Source organism: Struthio camelus, chromosome 3 (assembly GCF_040807025.1).
Source record: "Struthio camelus isolate bStrCam1 chromosome 3, bStrCam1.hap1, whole genome shotgun sequence".
In the NCBI taxonomy this organism is placed as follows: domain Eukaryota; kingdom Metazoa; phylum Chordata; class Aves; order Struthioniformes; family Struthionidae; genus Struthio; species Struthio camelus.
The window spans coordinates 126,540,911-126,564,943 of NC_090944.1; the positions used below are offsets into that span (position 1 = coordinate 126,540,911).

The 24,033-nt window shown below is 43.0% G+C and overlaps 2 protein-coding genes across 8 annotated transcripts in view; one reads left to right on the plus strand and one right to left on the minus strand.

Moving 5' to 3' along the window:
* TP53BP2 (tumor protein p53 binding protein 2) overlaps positions 1 to 7,672 on the plus strand; it is a 65,869-nt gene extending 58,197 nt beyond the window's left edge. For all 7 annotated transcript variants that reach the window (XM_068940197.1, XM_068940201.1, XM_068940199.1 and 4 more), the window contains 4 exons: positions 512 to 645; positions 1,834 to 2,000; positions 4,579 to 4,778; positions 6,893 to 7,672. In XM_068940197.1, coding sequence (XP_068796298.1) covers positions 512 to 645; positions 1,834 to 2,000; positions 4,579 to 4,778; positions 6,893 to 6,934 — 543 coding nt within the window. In that variant the 3' untranslated portion in view covers positions 6,935 to 7,672. The remainder of the gene's footprint in view (positions 1 to 511; positions 646 to 1,833; positions 2,001 to 4,578; positions 4,779 to 6,892) is intronic.
* Positions 7,673 to 8,954: 1,282 nt separating this feature from the next.
* The window catches only part of CAPN2 (calpain 2), a 29,227-nt gene continuing 14,148 nt past the window's right edge, over positions 8,955 to 24,033 (minus strand). Inside the window, exons 8-21 of the mRNA XM_068940204.1 lie at positions 23,607 to 23,681; positions 23,222 to 23,382; positions 22,332 to 22,501; positions 20,902 to 20,913; positions 19,204 to 19,415; positions 17,385 to 17,421; positions 16,466 to 16,531; positions 15,660 to 15,717; positions 13,486 to 13,550; positions 12,255 to 12,323; positions 11,120 to 11,198; positions 10,609 to 10,725; positions 10,014 to 10,072; positions 8,955 to 9,351 (exon numbers count right to left, since the gene is read on the minus strand). Of these exons, the coding sequence (XP_068796305.1) occupies positions 9,328 to 9,351; positions 10,014 to 10,072; positions 10,609 to 10,725; positions 11,120 to 11,198; positions 12,255 to 12,323; positions 13,486 to 13,550; positions 15,660 to 15,717; positions 16,466 to 16,531; positions 17,385 to 17,421; positions 19,204 to 19,415; positions 20,902 to 20,913; positions 22,332 to 22,501; positions 23,222 to 23,382; positions 23,607 to 23,681 (1,204 nt within the window). The 3' untranslated portion in view covers positions 8,955 to 9,327. The remainder of the gene's footprint in view (positions 9,352 to 10,013; positions 10,073 to 10,608; positions 10,726 to 11,119; positions 11,199 to 12,254; positions 12,324 to 13,485; positions 13,551 to 15,659; positions 15,718 to 16,465; positions 16,532 to 17,384; positions 17,422 to 19,203; positions 19,416 to 20,901; positions 20,914 to 22,331; positions 22,502 to 23,221; positions 23,383 to 23,606; positions 23,682 to 24,033) is intronic.

Genomic DNA, 24,033 nt, shown 5'->3' on the forward strand with positions numbered 1-24,033 from the left:
ACACAGCCTAGATCTGTCTCTGCGGAGATAAGAAGTCCTAACAGAAATGGCCGCTTGGAAGCTTATGTTAGCTGTGTTACATCCACATCGGGTATTTAGCACTAAGACTGCTAAATCAAGACAGCATCACGACTGCAAGTTTGCAGGATAATTTTCCCCTTCCCTTGGTAGCGTTTCCCTCCCTATCTAGCGTGTTGTCAAAGTATTTGTCCAGCAAAATTCACTTGCCTATTTAACTGTAAGCAGAATACACGTATCTGGAATTTGTTATAAGTGCTTTTACTAAGTCACCACGATGCTATAAATATTTCTCTGAATTTCTTTGTTCTCACTGTTGAAAGGAGGCTGCAGGCTCACATGTGAATCTTCTTGGGAGATTTGTTACCACTGCAGTTTTCTCCCTGGCTCAACATTACATTTCAGACTAAGACAAGTAATTTTCCTACATGTAGAGATGTTAATTGTAGAGAGCTTCATCAGCATATGAATCTTTCCTGTTTTGGCTGAATAGGTGGAAGATCCTAGTATGCCCAATGATGAAGGGATTACTGCGCTTCACAATGCTGTGTGTGCCGGGCACACAGAAATAGTCAAGTTCCTGGTGCAATTTGGTGTGAACGTGAATGCTGCAGATAGCGATGGATGGTAAGACTTTCTTTAGTACCTTGTGAACGCTCACTGCGAGAGAACCGACGCTTGGGGGCTGCCACAGATCCCTCCGAAGGGAGCGGCAGTGCTGCGTTGCCCAGCCAGTGTTTTGCCTGTCGTAACAGAAGGCTCCACGAAGCTCTTGACTCCTGGGGAGATGGATTTGACTCCTGTAGTATTAGGAGAGGCCTTTATGGGGGGGAAGGAGCTTTAGAGTTGGGTTTGCACCTGCAGAGCTGGTGATGACTTTTCCACAGTAGAGCAGCAGCAGTTCGCAGTGGGGTGTCGTATGAGAATGTACAGAGGAGAAAATAGGCAAATCTATACTAATATTTCTAATTTGGAAAAAAATGTGTATTTCAGGCCTGGTGGGTGGATGCAGCTGTCAGGAAATCTCTATTTCTTTGAGATATTAGGCATATATATTATATATATATATATAAAAGGCAATTCATACGTGATGACCTGTTTGCTGAAATTCCCAGCGCCCCCTCAAAGTGCGAGAGCATACAGCTTATATGTACTCCGGGCAGTTTCTAGCACGGCAAACTCTTCTCAATTTTATGTCCAGTTCTCAGATGATTAAATAACACCCTCCCCTCTCACCCTCCCCCTCCCCCAAAACCAGACTTGTAACAGATACTGGCTTGCAAATCCTTTTTAAAGGATGCCAGGGGAGCTTATTGATTAAAGAGCTATGGGAGGGCTGTGGTTTACTACTGTATTTCTGCCTATAACAAAAGTGCCTGAGGCCCAAGGTTGTGAGGAAGGGTGCTTGTCATCCCTCAGCTGTAGTTACTCCAGTTACCTGTACTTGTCCCCGAGTCAAGTTTTGAAGCTCATTGTCTAGGTCGTAAGAGGCATCATGTCAGGAGCGTTTCTGAGGTGGTTTCTGTTGCAATGATGAATGTTCCTAAAGGTTTGATGGGTTAGAAAAGGGTAGCATGACTAGAGATCCATATGGAAACCCAACTTCAGGGCTCTGGCAGCCCCAGGTAACTCCTGCTATCTGTGAAAAACAATTGTTCGTGACGACCTGGGTTACTTGGCTTCTGGTGGGAGGCCTTCAGTGATGTCGTACTGATTGCTGGAGGTCATGCGTAAAAGTGGTTTGCGCCAAGGCGCCTGTAAGCACTGCTGTGAACAATAAAAGTCATTTGTCTTCTCTCTCTTCTTGGCCTGCAGGACCCCCTTACACTGTGCAGCGTCTTGCAATAATGTGCAGGTGTGCAAGTTCCTGGTGGAGTCCGGTGCAGCTGTATTTGCTATGACCTACAGTGACATGCAGACGGCTGCAGACAAGTGTGAGGAAATGGAGGAAGGCTACACCCAGTGCTCCCAGTTCCTGTATGGTAGGTGATGACAGCTGACTTCTGGAGCATGCTAGGGACTTACCTGGGACTCTTCAGTATGTTTTGGATGGGGAGTGGTAGGTTGCACCTACTTTTGCCCATGCCTCAAGTTCCTCTTGGAGAGAGAGAGGGTTTTTAGCCAGCTTACTGTAAGAGTGAGGTCCACCTGGAGCTGGCTTTCATAGCTGCTGAACCTGTAGAGGCAGCGTGAGTAACGCAGTTTTTTCCTCTGCATTGAAAACCTTGAAATGCACTGAGCACATGCATCAAAGAATGCGTTAGTTTCAGACAACCATCAGGTGACTCTTCCCGGGTAACTACTACTTTATGTACAAAGGTGGCACGGATCTCTCAGTAGGTGACACCTGCGCTAGCTAATGTCTTTAAACGTGGCATACTTGCTAAGATGAATTTTCAGAATCAGAAAAGGTATTGGCAAATTTCTACATTAACATACGTTTGTAAGCACTGAATTTGACTTTCTGGCGTTTTTATTCTCTGACATTTATAAAGAAATCCCCCATTTAACGCTAGCTTTTAATCAAATAGTAAGGCTACAAGGAAACTTCTTTTTTTTTTTTTTTTTTTCCTCAAACAGATTGAATTCCCTCCAGGGTGCGATCAGTATTAAGTCAATGAGGATATCAGATTATTGTTTTCTGTTTTGTATGTAGTTCCTGCTGCATAGGCACCTATCGGCTGACTGTCATCTATCCGTAAGAGGTTGGAGTAATAGCAGTGAAAATAAAGCCTTTTTGTGGAACATAGGAGCTCTGAGCAATACGAATTTCTGTAAGCTGCTCAGCCATCGTATTTCAAAGCAGTCTACCCACCTGTCCTCACTAAGCTTGAAAACTGTATCTCTTGGTGCTAAATTTACAGGTTTCCTTAGGAAAGCAGGGAGCCTGTCTGACTAGCACCTGAATCTGTGGGCTAAGTAAAGTTCCACTCAATTTTGTATCCAGACTCTGGTGGTCATCAACAGCAAACGCCCAAGGAAGATTGTAGGACTAGGTTAAAAATAAGACTTAACCAGTATTTTTTACTGGTTTTAACACTCTGGCATGAGTCAGAGATGTAGGTACCTTGTGTTTTTTAGGCCTGGAGAAATTTTTTCCGGCAATTTGCCTAGTTCTTAAATTCATGTAAACAGCCTCCTGTGGGAAGGAAACATAACCAGGTACAATGTGAAGAAAACATTTTCTTCTGTGGATTTTTTTTTTGAACTCGCTTAGTAGTTCTTTTTTGTTTTCTGTTATTATAAAATACTTTTCCATGGGTCTTGGAAGGATTGTAAAGCTTTGGCTTACTGCCTTGTTTTCCAAATTGAAACCATCAAAACTAAGGTACGTCTTGGTATTTTGGCTGTTCAGCTATCAAATTCCCATATTGTTCCATTAGGACTTAATCCAATTGCTGTGACTCTTTCTGACTGCCTACAGCTATGGTGAGAGATTCATTCGCTGGCTAAATCTTTCTTGCTGTAAAGGAAGTTTGGGATGTGTATCCCCTCTGTTTTCAGAGTAGATGTTGCATTAAAACCTGGCCCTCAAGTTGCCTGTAAGATGAAAAACCTAGGTGTACTGCCTAGTGAAGCATTTGAAGTGTAGTCTTGATTCATTCGCCTAGTTCTCTTTTTTTGTTGTGAAGACTGAACAGTACTGAATAGAAGAGCTTCTGTGATCAGAACTTAAGCATGCAGTGGAAGTAACTTAATTTTATAGGATGACCCGGAAAGCAGAAAAGAACAGCTTCCTTTGAACAGATACTTCCCCTAGCAGACATAGCCTTTTGTATAGCACTCTTAACTGTAACAGGTGAAAGGAGGAGAGGGAAATAAGTTTTGTGGTATGATACGCAACATACTCTTTCCTCATGACGATACAAAAAAAATAACAAAGAAAAAGCTAAGCAAAAGTTTGTACCGCAGTTGATTTAACCTACCTTTTTTTTTTTTTTTTTAACTCGCTGTCTCGAAGCTGAGGAATGTATACTGAGAGAATATTTCATTTTTGGCTACAGAAGTATATTCAAATAATAATAATGAGCATGTTTTAAATAACATCTGTAAGGAGTGTAGATGTACTCGGGGAAAAAGCCACAGTGTATCAGTAATGTTTGTCACCAAACAGCAGAACGATGATCAACATAAGCAGGTACCTTGTCTTTTTTTTTTTTTTTTTGACAGAAATTACTGGTGAACTAAGAATGCAAACCAGTGTTTCTTGCTCATCACTTATGTACAGGAAGCCTGAACAGTGACCTAAAAATCTTACCTTTTTCTCAGTCACTGCTCCTCTCGTGGTCACTCCCTGTTTACACTGTATTTGAAGAATACAAAGTAAGGCAGGAATCTGTTTGGCGTGTGAAAGGACTGACTTCCTACCGCCACGTATTCCAGGAATGACTTTCAGTAGGCTGATAACAAGGTGCAAAGTGTAATAGGAATTGAGGTTTGTTTTTTTTTTTTTTAAATCCGGACTGCTGTCCGATAAGAGTCCATCAGTCAGTCTTTCCAATGGTCTGATGTCAGGATCCAGTTTTTGTATTGAGCTGCTTTGTGTTTTTAATGTTGCAGGAGTCCAGGAGAAAATGGGGATAATGAACAAAGGAGTGATTTATGGACTCTGGGATTATGAGGCTCAGAACGATGATGAGCTCTCAATGAAAGAGGGAGACTGCATGACAATCTTGCGCCGGGAGGATGAAGATGAAATTGAGTGGTGGTGGGCACGGCTGAATGACAAGGAAGGCTATGTACCTCGCAACCTGCTTGGGGTGAGTCCTTAGTTCCACAGTCACAGACAAATACACTAAATGGAGTATTCATAGCGTTCTTTTCATGCGTCTAGGCTAGGTGGAATTTCAAAAGTCCAAAGGTAGGAATTGAAGTTCTCCATTTATTCGATGGAGGGAGCTGGATGCCTTGGCAAAGTGGGTTAACACCCTCCATTTGGATACTTACTTACTGTAGACTATATTAATAGATAAGTAAAAAGGCATATATCACTGCCTTGCTGCACATAGCAGATTCTAATACTAACCTTACCCTCATCATCTCAGGAAAAAGCTACTTTAACAGAGTATGATGTGTACGTGAGGTTCTCTTGAGCACGTAAACAGAACTGGGCTTCATGTCCTTTTAGGAAGTGATAGGCTGGCACAGAGAACCTTAAGAACTGAGACTTGTATCAAGAATGAGTCACTAGTCCCTCCCTGTCCATATTCTGGGGGTACATAGTGCACCTTATGCTCTGAGATGGTGTCACATAGAAATTTAAGACAAGCACGCTGGGAAATTCTACAGTTACCTTTTTCTGGTATTGAAAAAGAGATCAGATTGCCGAATCTGACAAGTATTTGACAATGCTTTGTCCTATGCTCTTTTTACTATATGTCAAAGGCCTTGAAGAAGTTAGTGGCCTCTCCTTTCCTTCTGCTTTCTGTATTGCTTTTTTTTTTTTTTTAATAGCTGTGTATGGATAATAGGAGATATTTTCAGTTACTTCCCCATATTTCTCTTCGTGACTGAGTTGCTAGAAAACTGTAGCAGATGGACCCATGTATAAAAGCTCCACTAAGCTGCTTTTTCTACATATCCAGTGACCCTACTGCAGGAAATAAGAGGTTGGCTGCCAATGCTAAAGACTAACTGCCTTGAATTTTAGCTGATTGATGTACGATGCTTGAAAGAGGCTGAACCTTCTTCCTCGTACAGATAACGCTTATTCTTAAACTGGCTAGACTTCCAGAGCAACTACATTAATGCAAAATAAGTGTTCATATCCATATCATTTTTAGGCTAGGCCTACCCACAACGTAATGTAAAATTCTCCCTGACATAGCGCTTGCTTAGCTTTCTCCTCTCCAAAGGTAAACTTTTCTAAATTGAGAGCACCCACGTGCCAGCCCTGCAGAATAGGGTCAGGAACAAAGGCTTACGGTTTTTCCGCCCTGGGGCGAATTGTGCATGTGCTCCCTCTTCACCAGCTGGTGCGCTCAGCAGGAGCACAGGTGTGTAAGAACACGAGGAAGGTTTGTGCTTCTGTAATAAAAAGCACAAGGCAACACAGGAGAGAAGGGGATAGCAACTCATCTTCTGAGCACAACACAGTCCTAACAGAACCTCTGGGAAAACGACCCAAACCCAGCAGTACCTGTTACACGCTTGCAGCTGTTCAGTCTTGGTTGTATGGCTACCTAAGCATGCTGTGGTTATTCTCAAAAGCAACTACTAGACTTTTAATATAGCTGCTGCAATCCAGCTGAGCTGTTCAGGCCAGAGAAAAATGTTTGGTAGTTTAATACAGTCTTGTATGAAGTTGTATTTTTATCAGGGCTGCTTTATTCTTTTGCAGCTAGGTGCCCTGAATAAAACTGAGGCTGAAATTATCTGCATCAGTACTCTGCCCTTCTCACTGGTTCACTGACTTCCTGGGCTGTGCAAGAACTGTGCAAGTGAATGCAAATAGGATAATATTGTCAAAATGACTTCTCGGTACCAAATGAAACACTATCAGGTGTTATCGGGTGTAATGTACTGACTTCATCTCTGCTGTGGTACAATCCCATAGTTCATTGAACACAAAAGCCTTGACTTACAAAACCACCTACTTCCCCTAGCCCACCCAGCTGAGTCAAGCTGAAGGCGCTAGGACTTGCTCTTCAGTGCCTTCCTTTGGCCATAATTGTACTTGTGTACTTACAGGGTTAGTACTTTTAAGCTTGCCCAAAGAATGCTAAATCTACTTTTGTTAGTGCTCTGAGTGTTTTTATAAGCAGACTTTGCTGCTAAAAACTATATTAGAATTGTATCAACAAAAAGTATAAAGAAAAAATAAGTACCATTTTAAACACTAAAATTTTAAATCTCTTCTCTGTTTTACCCTCAGCTGTATCCAAGGATTAAACCTCGACAGAGAAGCCTGGCATGAACTAGTACGGAAGCCAGACCCTTGAAGTACTAATCATGGATGACTTTTAAAAAAATCATTTTGTGTTGGTTCCAATATCATGAGACTTATTTCAATGACAATGTAATTTGAAAGCTATGAAGAATGTGCTTTGAAAACAAATGAAGGATTGATGCATTAGCAAATGGAAAAGGGCATTCTGCAAGATGAAATAGTGGTTACGAGCAAATGAAACTCTGCTGCCTTTGGTCTAAGCAAGCCTAATGTTCAAGTACCCACTCTGATTTTTTTTTTTGAAGCATGGCAGAAAAGAATTCTACATTTTTTCTGCATTTAATACAAGGACCCTTTCAATTTACCATTGAAGGAGTCAGCATGAAACAGATGACTGGCTTTGTCCACATTTATCCTGAGGCTTTTTCCAGAGGGGGAAACTGAAGTCATCTGAAGTACGTGCACAGCACCCTAATGTTTATTGCTGTGAACAGAATATTTGTTAAAGTAGCTAAGTTGAAATGCATCTAAACAGTAAAAAACATGTGACCAATGCATTGAGCAATAACTTTTAAAATGCGGTAGCATCTTAGGAATTCCATGTATTCAAAATATTATGTGCTCTATAACAGACAACGTAGTTTTAGACTCCTCTTTTTACAAAGAGCCTCCTGTATTTATTGTCTTTTGTACTTTGAAAACTAAGTGTAGAAACTCTCTGTAGTCCTGTCAGCTTGTTTTTATTAAACTTTTGTCTCCTCTTCAGCCTTAACTCCTGGCTATTTTAAAGTCAAGCTTTTATACCAGACCATCTGAAAATGTTAACAATACAGCGTACCGCACTGTTACGGTAACATTCAGTTATGTTCTGTATTGAAGGGGGGAGGAGAGGTACCATTTCAGACTTGGTTTTCTGCATTTAAAACTTAGCCATTATCTGTTAGTTGCATATATCTTCTGTTAACCGTAGAAGCTAGAGGACACATGTAAGAAAAAGACTTGGAAGAAGTATTTTTTTTTTTTTTTTTAAATAAAACCTTTCCCATAGGAACTAGCCTTTGTATCTATCTGCTCAGGAGTAATCATTGGACAAAAGAAACCAGCATTACTTGGAGAGGATCAAATATTTCCTTGAGGGAAAGGAATTTTTGTAAAGCTCCTCTCTCCATCGCCTTCAGGTTCATGTTTCGCTACTGGGTAAGTCCTTACTGCTTTCTGAAAATGCACCCATAACTCCAGGAAGTTGTTAGTAGGCAAGAGGACACAAACCCTCAAGTGGACAAGAATAAATCAGCTGCAGTGAGAACTCTCTGAAGCAGTGGTCTGCCACTGTTTGCAGCCTCATAATTTTAATAGGTAGAACACAGGCTACAAAATACTGATCATCATTCCTGGAAAAATTCACTGCCTCCGCCCTTAGTCTTTTAAGGTGTCAGTTGGTATCTGTCAGTGCCTCGTGATTTTGGTTCCAGAATGGTGTTTTCCCCTTAAAAAGGAGCCTTATTCTGTTCCTGACAACTACAGTTCTGCATTTACTCTGTGAGAGCCCATCTCAAAGCAGCACATGCTTATTTTGAGAAGGAATAATGGCCTTGCAACCTTTTAGCTAAATGAAAACACAACAGTGGAAGTTATTGCTTGTACTTTAGAAGAACATATATACAAGATACAGGAAATCAAGAATTTGTGCGAGAGCATAGGCTGGCTTTCTCTTAAAGGTTTTTAGGTGCCAACAGCATCCTGCTATAAGGACTGCAATAGGCAGGAGGGAAAGACTTGTCCTCAGTTTGGTCACACTAGTATTTGCTACTCAAATTCTTCAAAGACTGGCTGTTTAATCTGAATAATGTTATTATTCAGATTGCTGATTATAATTGTTATTATTCTTGACTGCAACCAGAAGAGATGTGCAGCTAACCTCAACAGTGCTGTTCTGAGATGTGCAACACCATCCCTTTTCCAATTGCTGCTACACAGGACCAAGCAGAACACTTAATGTGCTGTTACTCAGAAAGCACTTAAATGAACCAGACTCACAGGCTATGGGCAGGTTGGTTGGATTGTTTTTCTTCAAGAAAGCACATACCATACATCAAATATGAAGCTATTAGGAAAGCAGTAGTTTCAAAAGTTACATTGAGGCTTTACTAAATTAAAACTTTTAGAGAGAGGAGATTTTTATATATATAAAATAGTAGATAAAGACCATCATTATATAAAATAGTAGATAAAGACCATCATAGCTCTAAAATGAGGCTGCAGGTTCTTCTGTTGTTGAATTAGGCTGCTGATTCTGCCTAGTAATAGTGAGACGTTACCATTCATAAATTAAGGCACATCCACTATTTTTTTTTGGGGTGGTATGCTTATCCTCACATAATCTTGATCTTTTTGAGGTGTCTTCCGCTAATATCAGTGCTTCAAATGATAGTAAAGCACAGCCACTGTATATGACAGAAAGAGAAAAAAGAAAAGGGCCAAGGTTAAGTAAGTTTAGCAAGAATACGTGTCGCAACTATGCGCATTCCTATTTCTAGCATGAGGAGGGCAGTGTTAAGTATTTTTACAGAAAGTAATTTTGGATTATAGTTCCTGAACTATTTAAATTATACCTCATTTAAGGTAAGGCCACAAATGCATAAGAATTTTGGAATGTTCCTTCTTTGGGTCCTGAGGGAAATGATTTACGTTCATGTAACAGGTGAATCGAAACCATGCAGGAGGCTAGTTTTCTTCTAGCTTAGTTGTCACCACAGGGCACGCGTGGTGACCTTTTGAGTCAATACCATTCCTACGTTTCTCCCTATTATTGATGGAGAACGTGGGGAAGAGGCCTGCATAGGTTTCAACCCAAATTACTGCAAGTAAGCAATGAGTGGCATCTGCTTAAAGCAACTTATCTAGCTTGTTTGAGAGTAAGATTTGGTGCAGGAACATTTAAAAAAACAAAAAAAAAAAAGGGGTAAACTTTCCTAAGGCTGCATATAAATACACAAGATGCTTAAAGCCGTATGTATGTGTGAACACATACAAGGCCAGCTGCAAGTCCCTGCTGTTGCCCCCACCCCACCCAGAGAACAGGCTTTTTAGATGCAAATCAACTTACAGTAACAAGGTTCAATTCTATTGCTCCAGTTTTCTCAGTGTCCAGTTTTCTGAATATTTCTGTGGTGTTGAGACAAATCACAGATGAGGATGAATACAGGAACTAATCAGAAAGCCATCCTTTTGTGCTTCAGGTAAAAGAGGCATTTATACCCAGATTCTAAGTTTATGAACATGATCTACACCCAAAACTAGAATGGGACAACTGTAACCATTAGGAAAAAATACATATCCACATATAAGAAAAGCATTGTAACTGTGCTAGTGTACAAGAACTAGCTGCTAAAGAAACCGCACGTACTTTAAGGGGCTAGTCTGTATACTAAAAGTATTTCTCAAACTAAAACTATTTAAGGAAAAAAAAAAAGTTTTATTTTAACTCAACATTTGCTTGCATGAAATATTCTGGCTTCATTCCAGCAGTCTGATGTAAAAGGCTGATTTCTAGGAGTAAGGTGCGGACTGGGTTGCAGGATTTGCACCTCAGTTTTGAAGTGACTTACTTTGGTAACCAGTACAAAGTTTCCCACACAAATTAGCCTGCACTTGAAAACACGAAGCTACAGAATCTGTTTTGTTATTAAGTGTGTACTCACTGAACAAAGTTTCCAGCCGAATCAAACACCGGACAAAGTTATCAAAATCAAGGATGAGCTCTTCATCAGCAAAACGAGCCACAATGACTTGATGTAACTGGCAGTTCAGCTTGAACCCTACAAGACAGTACGAAGGATTAAAAATAAAAACACTACCACCCCGCCCCAAACGCACATAAAACGACCAAAACCTGTCTCTAAAGGAAAACTATAAACAGGTCCCTCCTTTGAGATACTTTCAGCATGCCTGTATGGCAAGACATTGCTAGATAAAGACAAAAGAATCCAGCCTAAACATATCGATTAAAGGGAGATCTTTCAGGTCCAGGAACACAACGTTCTTCAACTTAAAAAGTGACAGTTCCTAGAGCCTCTGCAAAGGGAAACTTGACTCCTGAAAGCACTGATCTAAATAAAGAGGTCTGAAACTATTATAAGGGAGACCAGTGAGCATCTATCAACAGGCTTGAAACTGATGAAAACCATAAAAAGAGACAGAACAAGATTAAACCTGCTGCTTCCAGTGCTCTCCTCATCTCATACGAGTTCATGGTACCGGATCGATCCACATCAATTTCTCTGTAAATTTTCTGCAGAACACACGCAAAAGTCAAATTGGTCAATAATAATTCAGGGCTTCAGCCAGCTTCAGCTGAAGTTCCGGCTTCAGTCAGAAGTTAAATATTTTAAAATGCAGCCTGCACTTTGCTTAGGAATGTTCAAAATGTTTGTCGGAAGGACTGCACACCCACATCCCTGAGTTCACCTAAAAGCAGCTTGAGAAACATCCAAGTGTTTTAATGAAGCAGCCAGATTGGATAAAGACTCCGGAGAGTTTCTTGAACGCCCATCTACAACTGCAGCATCGCGAACAAAGCAAGCAGTAAGACCTACACTAAACCTGAAGTGGGAAGGCTAAACATTTTAGGGGGGGCGAGTAAACAAAAAACCCCCAAAACCGGCAGAGAGCGTGTCCTTTAGCAGGCATTTGATGGCCAAGTCGTCAGACCTGTTGGCTCTCAGGAGTAAAACTCGGGGACTGAGGACACAAATGTATCATGAGCTAAAGCCACAGTCCCTGGTGCTGCAAGTCCCCAGTTGCGTCCATGTTTCTGGGAAGTCTGATAGCCGCCTAACTTTTAGTCAGCCTGGTCTCAAGCAGACAGCATCGAGCTACCAAGTAAAACACAAAAGAAAACCTGCTGCTTTTTATTGCCTGCTGCTTCACGTAGAAGGATTGAGTTTGGAAGGATTTTTTGGTTGTACTATTAGTTTCACTGTTTGATTGACTAGCACAGCTCAGCTTGAGCTAGGACAGAGGTAGGAGTTAAATAACGGACGTTCTAGCGCATACGTTTGACTGCTGTTCTTGCAGTTCCCTCTCTTTCTGTCCTTATCCTGCGAAATGCTGTGGGCATCACCAGCAGCTGAGGGCCCTTGTCTCTCTCAGAACAAAAGATACTTACTGACCTTTTTTTTTCCCCTCCCGTTGAACGAAATACAGTTGTCAGTGACCATCCACAAAGGTGCCGCATCCAGAAATTGCCACCCATACTCTCTAGTATTTATATACGGCATGAAGCAAAGCAGTCTAACAACCACCTCTATATTTCATTGTACGTTCTCTCAAAAAGGTTGCGTCTTACCTGGTATTTCTGAATTTTTGTCCAGAGCGTGTGGAATTCCTTCAGCCCCAGTTTACCACTCCCATCAGTCTTGTTGGAGTTAAGGCAAACTCTTTAGAAGGAAGAAAAAGTGTTTCCCCCCGCTCCTTTGCTAGGTTTGCATAGAGGGGCAGTGTTGACTTAAAACTTTAAAAATTGCAATTAAAGAAAAGGCTGCAAGTCCTCAGTGAAGCTGATGTCTTACCATCCTGTTGAATATACAGCTGTCCTACAAGGCTTCTTGTTGTGCTTTAATTTCTAAATCAGTAAGATATGACCGATTCATTTAAACCGTTTGGTTACTTCACCAAACTTTCTGCTCCTCTCTGGCTTTTCTTTACCTTTTTAATATATGTATAAAAGAGCAGAGATGATGCCATTTTGTTCTGCATAGGTAGTTCAATACATTTGAAGGAGCATGAGTTGTAAGTCTGGGTTGTAAACAGGACAAAGCCACAACCGAGCCTATTTACAGGATTTTAAGTTCTTGAACAAACAGTTAACAAAAGAACCTTGCCGTTGCATCTCTCCTACAAAGTGCTGAGGGCCCCTAGGGACTGCCACATTTCACATCTAATTATAGCAGAGCTTCATTTTGTTTTGGTAATTTTTCCTTTTTCTGACTACGCAATTCAACTCCCACTTCACGGACAAACTGAACACAGCTATTCTTAGACTTGAATCCTTCATCCCACACTTTTGCCCTTATTCTTTGTAGTAGCAGCTCCTACAAACCAGCAATGTCTAGCTTCCTGCTGCCTGTTTGCCTTATTTTCTAAGTCCTTGTGGCTTTACAATGCCCTTAAACCCAGCCATTATATGACAGAAAAAAAACGCAAAAAGCAGTCAGGTGCACCCAGGTGTGCACGTTCAACTTCCCTCAGCCAGGGCTATCCGCACCACGCGCTGCGAGCCACTGCCTTTCCCCAGCACCAACATCACTGACACCAGCTAAACCGGAACCCGCAGCACCGGGGAAGACTTTAAAGCAGACGATCCTTTCTGAAGATGGACTTTCCTCACCCCCTGAGAGAACGCGTCTGCCACAGTCAGCAGCAATATATTGCAAGGGCTACCATTTCTATGCCGGGGAACCCAGGGTAAATCCAGCTTCTTCACCTTAGGAGTCACTAATGCATTAGTACGGACCCGCCACCAGAACGGCAGCAGCTCACCTCCTTCAGCACACACAGAATACTGCCTTAAAGGATACATCTAATAGATCAACCATTATTTTGCATGTCTCAATACTAAAGCCATCCGATTTAATATCCTGGCCTGTAAAGAAAGAGCAAAAAGACAGGATTATTGTTGCATGCTGAACCACAGGACCTTCCTAAGTAGCTTGGGAGCTCTGTAACCACAGTGCGTACATGGCAGCCCTTATTTGTTTCTATGTCTTCAGTGACTTTACAACTAGCGAATAACTTTCATTTTGGTGTGGTTTTTGCTTCTACATAAACTGTGCTGAGTCCTCTAGCTTGTTTGAGATATACCTACTACTTAGTCAATGACAATTCAGTTTCTACATGAAACCTTCCTTTGGGAATAGATGTTCTGCTTTATCACTGTCACAATCAGGGCCGTATCAGTGCAGTAAGTAGCAGCGGATGCCTGCCTAGTGGTCCGGGTATTATTAATATCATCTTAAGCCTTTGGGAGCCAGCAAATATCTGATGCAATAGAGCCTGCACGCTGCGGAGATGTGACACGTGTACAACTGTAGTCAGGACACCTGCTTCCAGAAAATCCTACAATTTCCCTCAAATGCTGGAAGAGAAACGGCCTTATGTTGCGTAGCTACCCTTTCCGTGGTACGATACCACTTCTGGTAAGCCCTTCTCATCTGGCAGAGCAGGGGGCAATGTTTATGCTGGGGGGCTGTGGTCAGGGACCGAGAACTTCAGGTGGGAGGGCACACAAGCAGAAACTGCAAGGCCCCCGCAAACGGTTGTAAGACGGTTCTTGTTTTGCCCCAGAGAGAGACAGCACTGAAGCAGGCAAACAGGCTGCTAGCCAGCAGCCTCCCTGTAATTTCCAGGCAATGAAAGCTAGGGTGAAAGTCAGCTGGGATGTTTCCTCAAGTAAACACCCCAATTAGTCCGGTTTGCATGTGCGCTACAGAAGCGCAGATAGAGATCAAGCACAGACAGCAAAGACAAGGGAGGCCTTTCGTGGACAACCTGGACTTCTGAGCCCTTGCGGCAGTCAACAGGAGACACCTTCATTCAGGGCAAGAACATCAAATCAAGCCTGGATACAAACAATACACAATCGTTAACTAGCTGGCTCTCACAGATACTGTACAACCCTGGCTGCCTGGCGAAGATTTCACTGCGGAAATTAAGGAAACTTATTTCTCCAAGCTCGAGCACTGCTTAATGGAAGGGCAAGCTCTGAATGACTTCAGAGAAAAACAAAGGGAAGCCCAGACATTTAAAGTTTCTCCTCCTCATCAGGGATACCCCAGACCATTGGCTGGGCTAATGTTGTATAGCCTCCACCCCTGACTCTGAAAATGGGCAGCTGATGGGGGTGGGGGGCAGCAAACTGCTCATCAAGACGAACCGCAAGGTTACGAGTCGTTCAGTCATAGTCCCACCTTATTTCTCTCCAGAAAAAAGCTGTTCTCAGATGCAAGATATTCCTTTACGCAAGAGATTAGTTTTCTCTCTGACGCAAGCTGTTTTGGGAACAAATTTCTCCTTTAAAACTCTCTTCACCTAAGACAGCAATGTGATCTCCAGGTCCCTCAACTAGACTGGTGCAGGCTCCCCTCTCCACGCAATGAGGCAGATGCACAGGCGGACTCTGCAGCTACCCAAATCGTGATGCTAACCACAGTTCCTGAGGAACACTTGACAGTAGGACGCCTGGCGACTGTCACTTGCAGAGTACCTGTAGTAGGCTTCCATGAGGGTGCTTCTGCTTATAGTTTGCAGAAATGATAGCAGCCGGTTTATATGAAAACCTGAATGCCAGCTTATCATTTAATATTTCATGTCACGTTTGAATCCTGCATCATTCAATATCCTCCCTTGTCCGTTACTGAGCATTAATCAAAGCAGTCCATCTTCATGCCAAACACCACCAATTGTCAGATCCTGGGATATCAGGCATCCATTTTTACCAGGAATCTATATGCCCCCTGCCAAAGCACAGGTCCTGTAAAACATGCCTTCAGCTTAGGCACAGCCCAAGTGTTTCTGCAAACTCCTGAAGGAGCAGAGTACAGGCCCCTGGCAATACAGAGAGGGAAAGCTGCAGGTCTGGAGCAGAGGCCAGGGATTTGACTCTGCAAAAATTAGTGGGGTGCTCTGTGCTCTCAGGGTCCCATCTGTAACCTGCTAGTGGCCAACTGGAAGACAGCTGGAGGAAGGTACTTACGTTTAGCCATGATTTTATTCAAGATATTGCGCAGTTCGAAGGCGGAGATCTCTGCATCCTGTGGAAAAGGGGAAAATAAAATCAAAGTTCTGTAACTGGGGGGTCCAGACACCTAAGCAGCCTCTAGATTCCTTCAGGTGCGTTTGCCAACTCTTGAGTATCCCCTGGGAGTTTCTGTCAATGCCTTGTAATGTAGGCCACATGGTACAGGCCAAACCTTGTTTGCCAGTCCTGCCTTTCTACCACACCTCCTGGGAAACCCACCTGCACCAGTCATAGAGGCCAGCCCGGATGCTACTGGACTGCCCACTGCCTACTGCCCCCACGAAGTGGGCAGGAGCTCTCAGCATATGGTTACAGAAATGCAAGCTGTAAGCTCGTCCAGCAACAACTGCCCAGTGAGGTTTCACTCCGCTCCCTGACTGTGTGCTACCGGGGCTGCGGTATCTTCCCTCGAGTACTCAGGCAGCCAAGATAAGCCTAGGGAGAAGATGTAACCCAGAAGATGCAACCCAGAGAGGAACCTGCATGCCTCACTGCACGCACAGACTGAACACTCTGCCTGAAGGACATCCCTGCAGAGATGAAAGTCAAGTCTGTGGTTCAAAGAGAACGGAGATGGTTTGCTGGGGCGCTAAGAAGTCCATAGTGTAAGTAGATGGATAACTACACAGATGTTTGCGTGCCCAATTATGCACATATGTTTGAAATCTGACTCAGCACAGGAATTAAACTGCAGAGTAGGCAAGGCATCTCTCTTACTGCTGGCATAGGTGAGTGGGTAAGAGATAACAAAAAATACTCACACTTCCTGCTAGCTGTCCAAAGAGTTTTTTAAAGCTGGGTTCAATGTCATCTTCACTGACCTCAGTCTAGAAAAGAGAAATTCAGAATACTGAAAACAGGAAATTTTCTGACAGAGATGTATTTAATGCATATCCTTGCTTCTAGCAAAACAATGCAATTTAATTGCAAAGTTGAAGGTACACAGTAATTCTGCTTTTTATTTTCAGGGCTCCTCAAAATGCTGGTGCTGCAAACACTGCAGGAATGAATACTTTTATATATATATATATATGTATTTAAAGTAAAAACTATTAGAAAAATCAAATAAAGTCTTTATTTTATCAAAAAAAAAAAAAAACCCACCCAAACAAACCCACAACTTCACTGCTGCTACTACTACTGTTGGACCACTTAAAGAAAAGCAAGCAAAGTGTCAGATCTCACCTTGCAAAAAAAAAAAAAAAAAAATCAATCACACAAAGTGATAGACATATAACATGGTGCATTAGTAGGCGAGATTCCCAACTTCAGCAAGAGTTAACATATGGGGAGCCACTTCTTACTCTCAGAAGCAACACTGCATGCTAAAACACACACACGGCTGAAGGGATTACCAAGCCTGCAGCGTGTTGGTGTCTAGGTCTGGAGAGCAAAGGGAATTTCCTTTGGCTTCAGTTACGTCTGCAGACAGCGTCTGACCTGGTACCTGAAAAGGCTAAGTTCACTTGTAGATAAGGGACAGCATTTGTTTCGGATATTGCTTGTGATGTTTCCATTGTCTCTGCTGGATATCCAACTATGCATATCCAAAGATCCGTGTCCAAAGTTCTTGATAATGTTTATAGAAAAATACTACCCTGCTGTAGGGCACAGGATACTCCAATCCCACTTATATATGACAAAGTTATTTCAATTTACAATATTTAAGTTAAGATATACCTCTTCAAAATTCGCCTCAATTTCATCATCTATAACCCTAGAAAAATAAAAGAGATTGATATTAAAAACAAAGAAAAAGTCTCACTTTTCTGATGTCCTTGCTTAAAGCTTCAGTTAAAGAAGAATTCTTTAAATTATGGTAACAATGAGGACTGTTCAAAGCCAAGAGGTTACTGGAGTTACCAACCTCAAACACTGAATGCCACCAGTGAAAACACTATTTTGCCAGCTATGGCAACAGAGTTTCAAAACACCTTACAAGTTGCAACATCGTCCTGAGTCCCAGAGAGAGTTTATGGCCAGACACAATCCTTTGGGTCATTCAGTGCCACTGCCTACAGTCCTCAGCCCGGGGCTGAGCTCTTGTGTACAATTCAAACTTGTATCTAATCACTATATATACACGCATATATATATTTATTTTATTTCTTAAAGCAAAAAGAAATGCCCAAAAGGCGCTCGGACAAGTTCCAAGATGCAGTTAGTGTATTTAGGTGATTTGCACAGGAAATCCAGCCCAGCAGCACAGCTCAGATGTCCTTTGACCTGTGCTTACAGGCATGTGCACAGACCAAAATGAGAAGCGTGTCGCACTGTTCATCAGCTTCTGTAGGAACATCACAGCTAAGGATGGTGTTTAAGCACAGCTAGAGGCCAATCAAAAACTGAACGGGCCTTTACGCAACTACAGCCCCAGTTTTCTCACCACTAAAGAAAACGTGTAAGGAACGATCACTGCATAGCAGAGAGATGTTTGTTTGCTTAGAATTAGGAAATAGATAAGGAAGACCAGGAAACCCCTTCCTAAGACCACAGCCTACCTGCTCTTCAGGCTGCGCCACAGCTGAACTTTTCTCACGGCTTCACAGCTAACAGCGTAGTTTTAGCCAGTTCCGTTAAAACCCTTTCTAATTTTATCAAAGATATAATTTAGCTGAGCAAGTACCTTTCTTTTTTCCCAGCAGGATTTTAAAAGGGTAAGATCATTTCTCCTGATTAATGTGTTCACAGACATGAGAACACACACACACACACACACTTACCATCTCCCGCACTGCCATCCTTTGGGGCTTTCTTGTGCTGTGGAATCTAGCTGGTTACAGCCCTATTACTAGAAACGTCAGCCCAGCCAGGGATGGGAATAAAATAATAAAAAAAATCCCATAAAAAATCCCATTCCTTCTTGCTACGTTTACTCAGACTTTCCTCTGTTGCACACAGAAGCAATAGAGAAACTGTTTCCCTATTTCCAGACTAGCACTGAGACAAGAAAGTGGAATTAAACACAAAATATCCTCACAAACTCTCATTCTGGTAACTTAAAGCACAACTGCTGGAGCGAAGGACGCTTCTCCCTTTTAGCCAGGTCTTGTAGACTTCAGTCAGACTACGGTCAATTCAAAGTGAGTTTTATACTGAGGTAGGATATAGTAAAGCCAGTTTGCCCAGGGACAAATAAGAACTAACATGACCCCTTCCCACGAGGTGCCCACCGGTTCAGACTGCCGCTCGCAGGGAGAGGGGCCTTGCGCAGAGTCCAGCTTTCATCCCTGCGCCCGGAGGAGACGGCCCTCCCCAGCCATCCTCGGCCGGGAGAGCCCAGGCCTGCGATCAAAGGTTGTCCGTGAACACATTAATCTGCCCCTTTTCACTGCTGGCAGGGATGGCTGTCAGCAAAAATGCATTTTATAGGCTTGAACAAAGGCGTTAACAGGAAAAGCTGCTTTACCCTGTTGCTGTGCTGCTCCATCCTCCTAGACTCCCACACCGCGCACACATGCACAAACTGCGGTCGTATAGTTACAAAACACTCACATACTTGGAATCTGCATTTTTTTCGGAGAAGACTCGGAGACAGAAATCCCCATTCTTGTTGGGTTCAAAGGTAGATGGCACGATAATATATTCTCCTGCAGGAAGCTTGAACCGGTTCAACACTTCTCGGAGGTTGATGAAGGTGTTCGACCTTTCTCTTGCCTTGTTTGTCAGGAAAAAGTTTTTGCTCAGATGAACGTTCGTCTGGCCAGAAAACTTATGAAAAGGAACAGAAAGCCCTCACAGTTTGCACGTATTTGCATTTAGAAACTGATTATAATTTCTATTATATTCTTAATTAAGTCTGAAAAGAATGATGTTAGTTCAACAGAATTAAGAGAAAAAAGAAAGGGCAAGGGGTATCACATCACAATACTCCAGAGCTGCGGGTGCAAGTGTATTTGGCAGATGATCTCAGTAGGATGTTCAAGTCACTCCTAGGTTTTACAGATGAATAGTTTGTAAAGGTATTTGGCAAACTCTTCCTTTAAAGCTAAATGTTTTGTTCCTGATGTTTCTGCACTCTCAAGAGCTGGTACCACTAGGGCATCTCAGCTCACCTCTGCCTATGAAGGCAGACTGCCTCTGAGCCCGGTTCTGAAGCGCTTCAGGAATAAAAAAAATATTACATTTTATAAAAACATATTTGGAGTATAACATCGTCCAGAATAAACTCTTCTGCACAGGGTTTATAAAGGTCAGCCAGCTCAGATCTAGAAGCCAGTATAAGGAAGGTGGACTTTCCAGAAACCTCCCCCTTGCAGTCTTCCCAGACTTTTAAGAATGCAAAACTTGTCAGACCTGTTGCAATGGTGGGATAAAAAAAATTCCATATATAGTGGAAAAAAAGTCAAGGGACTGTAGTTTGAGTTTCTTTTTTATATAAACCAGTGCTTTGGACCACTAGGGTAAGAGCTGAGCAGCTGTCAGAACACTGCTAACACATTCAAAAGGTACATAAGAAATTTAATTAACTGAGAGATAATACAAATTCCTGCCTGGTGAAAACACACTTTACATTATAGCAACTGATACTGCATGGCGTTTTGAGGGTTGCCTCAGGAGCTGTGAGGTGCCCCGGACATTCTGCGTGCACAATGTCTCAAGCACAGGCAGCCGTGTAAGGAGGACACCCCAGCATTTTGCACAACCTCATTTCTTCCTCTGAAAAGCAACAACTCAGAGGTGCTGCAGCCCTGCCTTGTATTGCATATGTAGTTCACTCCTTTGCACAAACCTCTCTAATCCCTAGTGCCCGCTATTAACCAGCTGTGGGTAGAAACAGAAATAAATAAATAAAGATAGTGCTTAAGGAAATGAAAATAAATGCTTATTTGGAATATTAGTTGTGTGTCAAAAACATGAACTTTGTGCAAACCTGAAAAAAAAAACTCCCAAAAAACAAACAAAAAAATCAACTGCACTCTGCAGAAGAAGGTATGGTTCTGGGCTGGGAGAAGACCAGTGACAGAGCAGCTTTGGTAAACTTCTGCAGTACAGACAGCTCTTACCCGTACCCAAGACGTTCTGAAAACGAAACACGAGCCCAGGCCCACTTCCAGAATAAATGGCCTCTAACTTTAGACTCTGTGCAGTCAATATGACTCTGTACAGTCAGTGAAGGAGGATCCTCTTAACCGTTTCTTCCCCCAAGCCATTCATCCCCAGCTCTGCACCATGAACAGCAATCCGTTCTACATACCTCTGGGGGCACCTGCAAGGAGACAGGGATAAAGTTATTTGTTTGTTGTTCTAGGGCTCTTTCTTTTCACTGTTGCTTAAAGGGCCCACCCACATGCTTCGGGTTGGGGGGGGGGGGGGTTGTGCGAACCCACAGCAAAAAACCCAATACATAATGAGAGAGGGAACTTGAGCGCTGAGCCCACGTCACCCACACCGCTTAATGCTGCCTCAGTTCCCGACTCAGCCCCCTGCAGCTCAGGGAGGGCTGGCCCTGAGCAGCGTGGGCAGAGGCTAGCACAGACGTAGCCAAGCTGATCATGTTTTCCTGCTGATGCTCTACCCTGCAGCCCACTGTGAGACACCCACACAGCTCCTCGGATTAGCCTGGGAACAGTCAGTGATATTTTTCCACAGACTCAGTTTCTGTATTATTTCTTACCACTTTCTCTTTCACCCACTGACCTCTCCACAACCAGCAGAGAAAGACGGGCTAAGCAACACAATAATGCAGTTTTCTGTTTCCTTATGCGCTCAGCAGACCTAACTTTCCTTTAAAAACTCATTTGCTTGTGGGGAGCAGGTTCTTTGACAAGCTTTTTCCAAGCTGGGATATTGAGAAAGAAAGCCGTTGCATCTATTGCCTACAATTACAGAAGTCACAAATTTCTGTAAAAAAATCACAAATCTCAGGTAAAAGCATTATTCCTATTTCCAGTACCAGTTAGGCACAGCATCTCTGCTTTGTAGCTCTAACAACATACCTCTCAATGTTTTGCTTAAAGAGTTACCATAGACATATTTCTGACCCTTTATGCAGCAGAATAAGCTTTGCAGACATTTTGGCTGGTTTTGCTGCTGGGATTACTTTCCAGATACCACTTTCCCGGGTCAGATCCCTAGTGTAGCTGCTCTCATTTTGTCTCTTTTCACGACAGCATGGTAAGTGAGGCTCAGAATGGATTTCTGCAATTTTAGTTTTCGTAAACACTTTCCCTGCTCCTGCATTTAGGAGCGCAGAGATAATATAAAGAAAGAAGGAACCTCTACAGGTCATCTGGTCCAACTCCCTGCTCAAAGCAAGGCCAACGTCAAAGTTAGATGAGGTTGCTCAGGACCTTATCCAGTCGAGGTAGCTCCAAGAAGACAGATTCCATAATCTCTCTGGGCACCTGTCCCTGTGTTTGACCACTCTCTTGAGGGAAGATATTTTTCTAAACTTCTAACTGGAATTTTCCTTGCTGCAGCGAGTGTCCACATGAACCCTGCTGAGTTTTAGCAGAAAGCCCACTCTTGCAGAGGGCTGTGCAGAGTGCCACAAGGACGCTACTGTCAAGGCCTCCAGGCTTTTTTTCCTGGTATGCATAGCAGGGAAGCAGCCAAGAACTGCACTGCCCCGTTTGCAGGGCGAGCTTTCCTCTTCCTCTTATGCACATGTACTGCCTTACTTGCCTCATAAATTGCAAAGCCAATAGTGTGCATGTCCTCTCCCATCTTCCTCTGCCTCCTCCGGTGTTTCTGAATCAGACCAATGAGAAAAGTGCAGCCCTTCTCAGGATCGTCAGGATCCTCATCTTCTTCTTCCAGCTTGATTAAGTACTGTGGATTCATCCAGAAAGTATCTGGAGGGAAGGGGGAGGGAAGCAGATTTATGCAAACTGTTCAGAGCCTTCTTTAAGAGCAGTCGCACCCCGACATATAAATCTGTCGGCAGGAACAGATGCAGCTCTGACTTCCAAATCGGTGTACGAGAAGGAAAAACTAACACCACTGCCAGCCCCCATCTTAACAACTACAACTAAACTCTTTATCAGAAAGATGCTTTTCCAAAGCATTTGTATTTCTGGACATCAGTCCCAGATATTCCAGGTCCTGGATAGGCCACCCCAAATTAGCGACTGCCAAGGATATTGAGTTTGTGCTGATACCGTGGAAGGGACATGGCTCCCAAGGCTGACTGCCTCCATGCACGCATCACGTCTGTCCCTCTGCAGGCCCAACCCCAGGAGAGGAAACGAGCTTTGCACCACAGCGCACACCTGCCTACCTGACTGCTGCTTGAAGCAGGCGTTAGAACCAGCTTCAGCCTCCCAAGCCCTTAGGGAAAGGGGACTCTGATCACTGTTTCCTCGGGGCTACTGCTTTAAATCACTTTGCATTTTAAGCACAACTACCTAGACTTAAGCTTCCAGAGAAAGAACAAATTAACACTGATTGGAAGACAAGGCCAGGCCACCCCGCCGGCCCAAGAGATTCCGGATGTAAATGTAACACCACATTTCTAAGGTAATCCAACTAGAATAAGGATTTCCTCAAAGACTGTAGTGACAGCATGTTCTTACTTGGGTAATTCCTGCAACCCCCAGCCGTGGCTCCTCGTCTCCAGTTCCCATCCAGCTTCATCAGACTCCACTTCTTGTACCTGTCACTTGCTAGGGTGTCTGGAGTCAAATTGCAGATCTCAAGGCGGGAGTAATGTCTCAGAAAGTCATTGAATGCCATCCTGTGGGAAGCAATGCCACAGAGGAATCTGCTTAGGATGGACAGCTCTTCAATAAAACCACCTTTTCTATCTTCTCTCTCTTTCACTGTGATTTGGCACTTGGGGTTTTTTTGGCCAATTAGCTCACTCGTCTTCAAGAGGCTGGTGGGAGAGGGTACTTCACGTGAAGAATGCTGAGGAGAGGCCGGTTCCTTCAGATTGAGTGGAAACCCTGTGCTACTTACCAAAATTCCCCATCTTCATGTCTCCTAGTCAGCTGCTCCCGCACCTCAGGGTCCACGCCATTCCAGTTTGGGCAGCTGAAAGACAAACCCACGCTAACTATACAACAACAAGCATCACATCCTAACGGAGCTGTTTGACCACAACGATCTCATTTTCTTGCTGTTCTACATGACTGCAGTGTCATGCCTACAGCAGCTCCAGAGCTTTCAAATCAAAGCATAATTAAGATACAGGGACCTGGGATATTAGATGCCTCATGTTTTAAATACCCAAGATAAGGATCAGAAACTGAATTTGATTTTCAGAAAGTGCTAATGGCTTGCATGTGATGGAGCTTTATTTTCGAAAAAGGAAGCCCCAGAAAAAATACCGCCCAGTTCAGATGTATAAAGTCTCCAACTTTCATTGTTAACAACAGAAATAGAG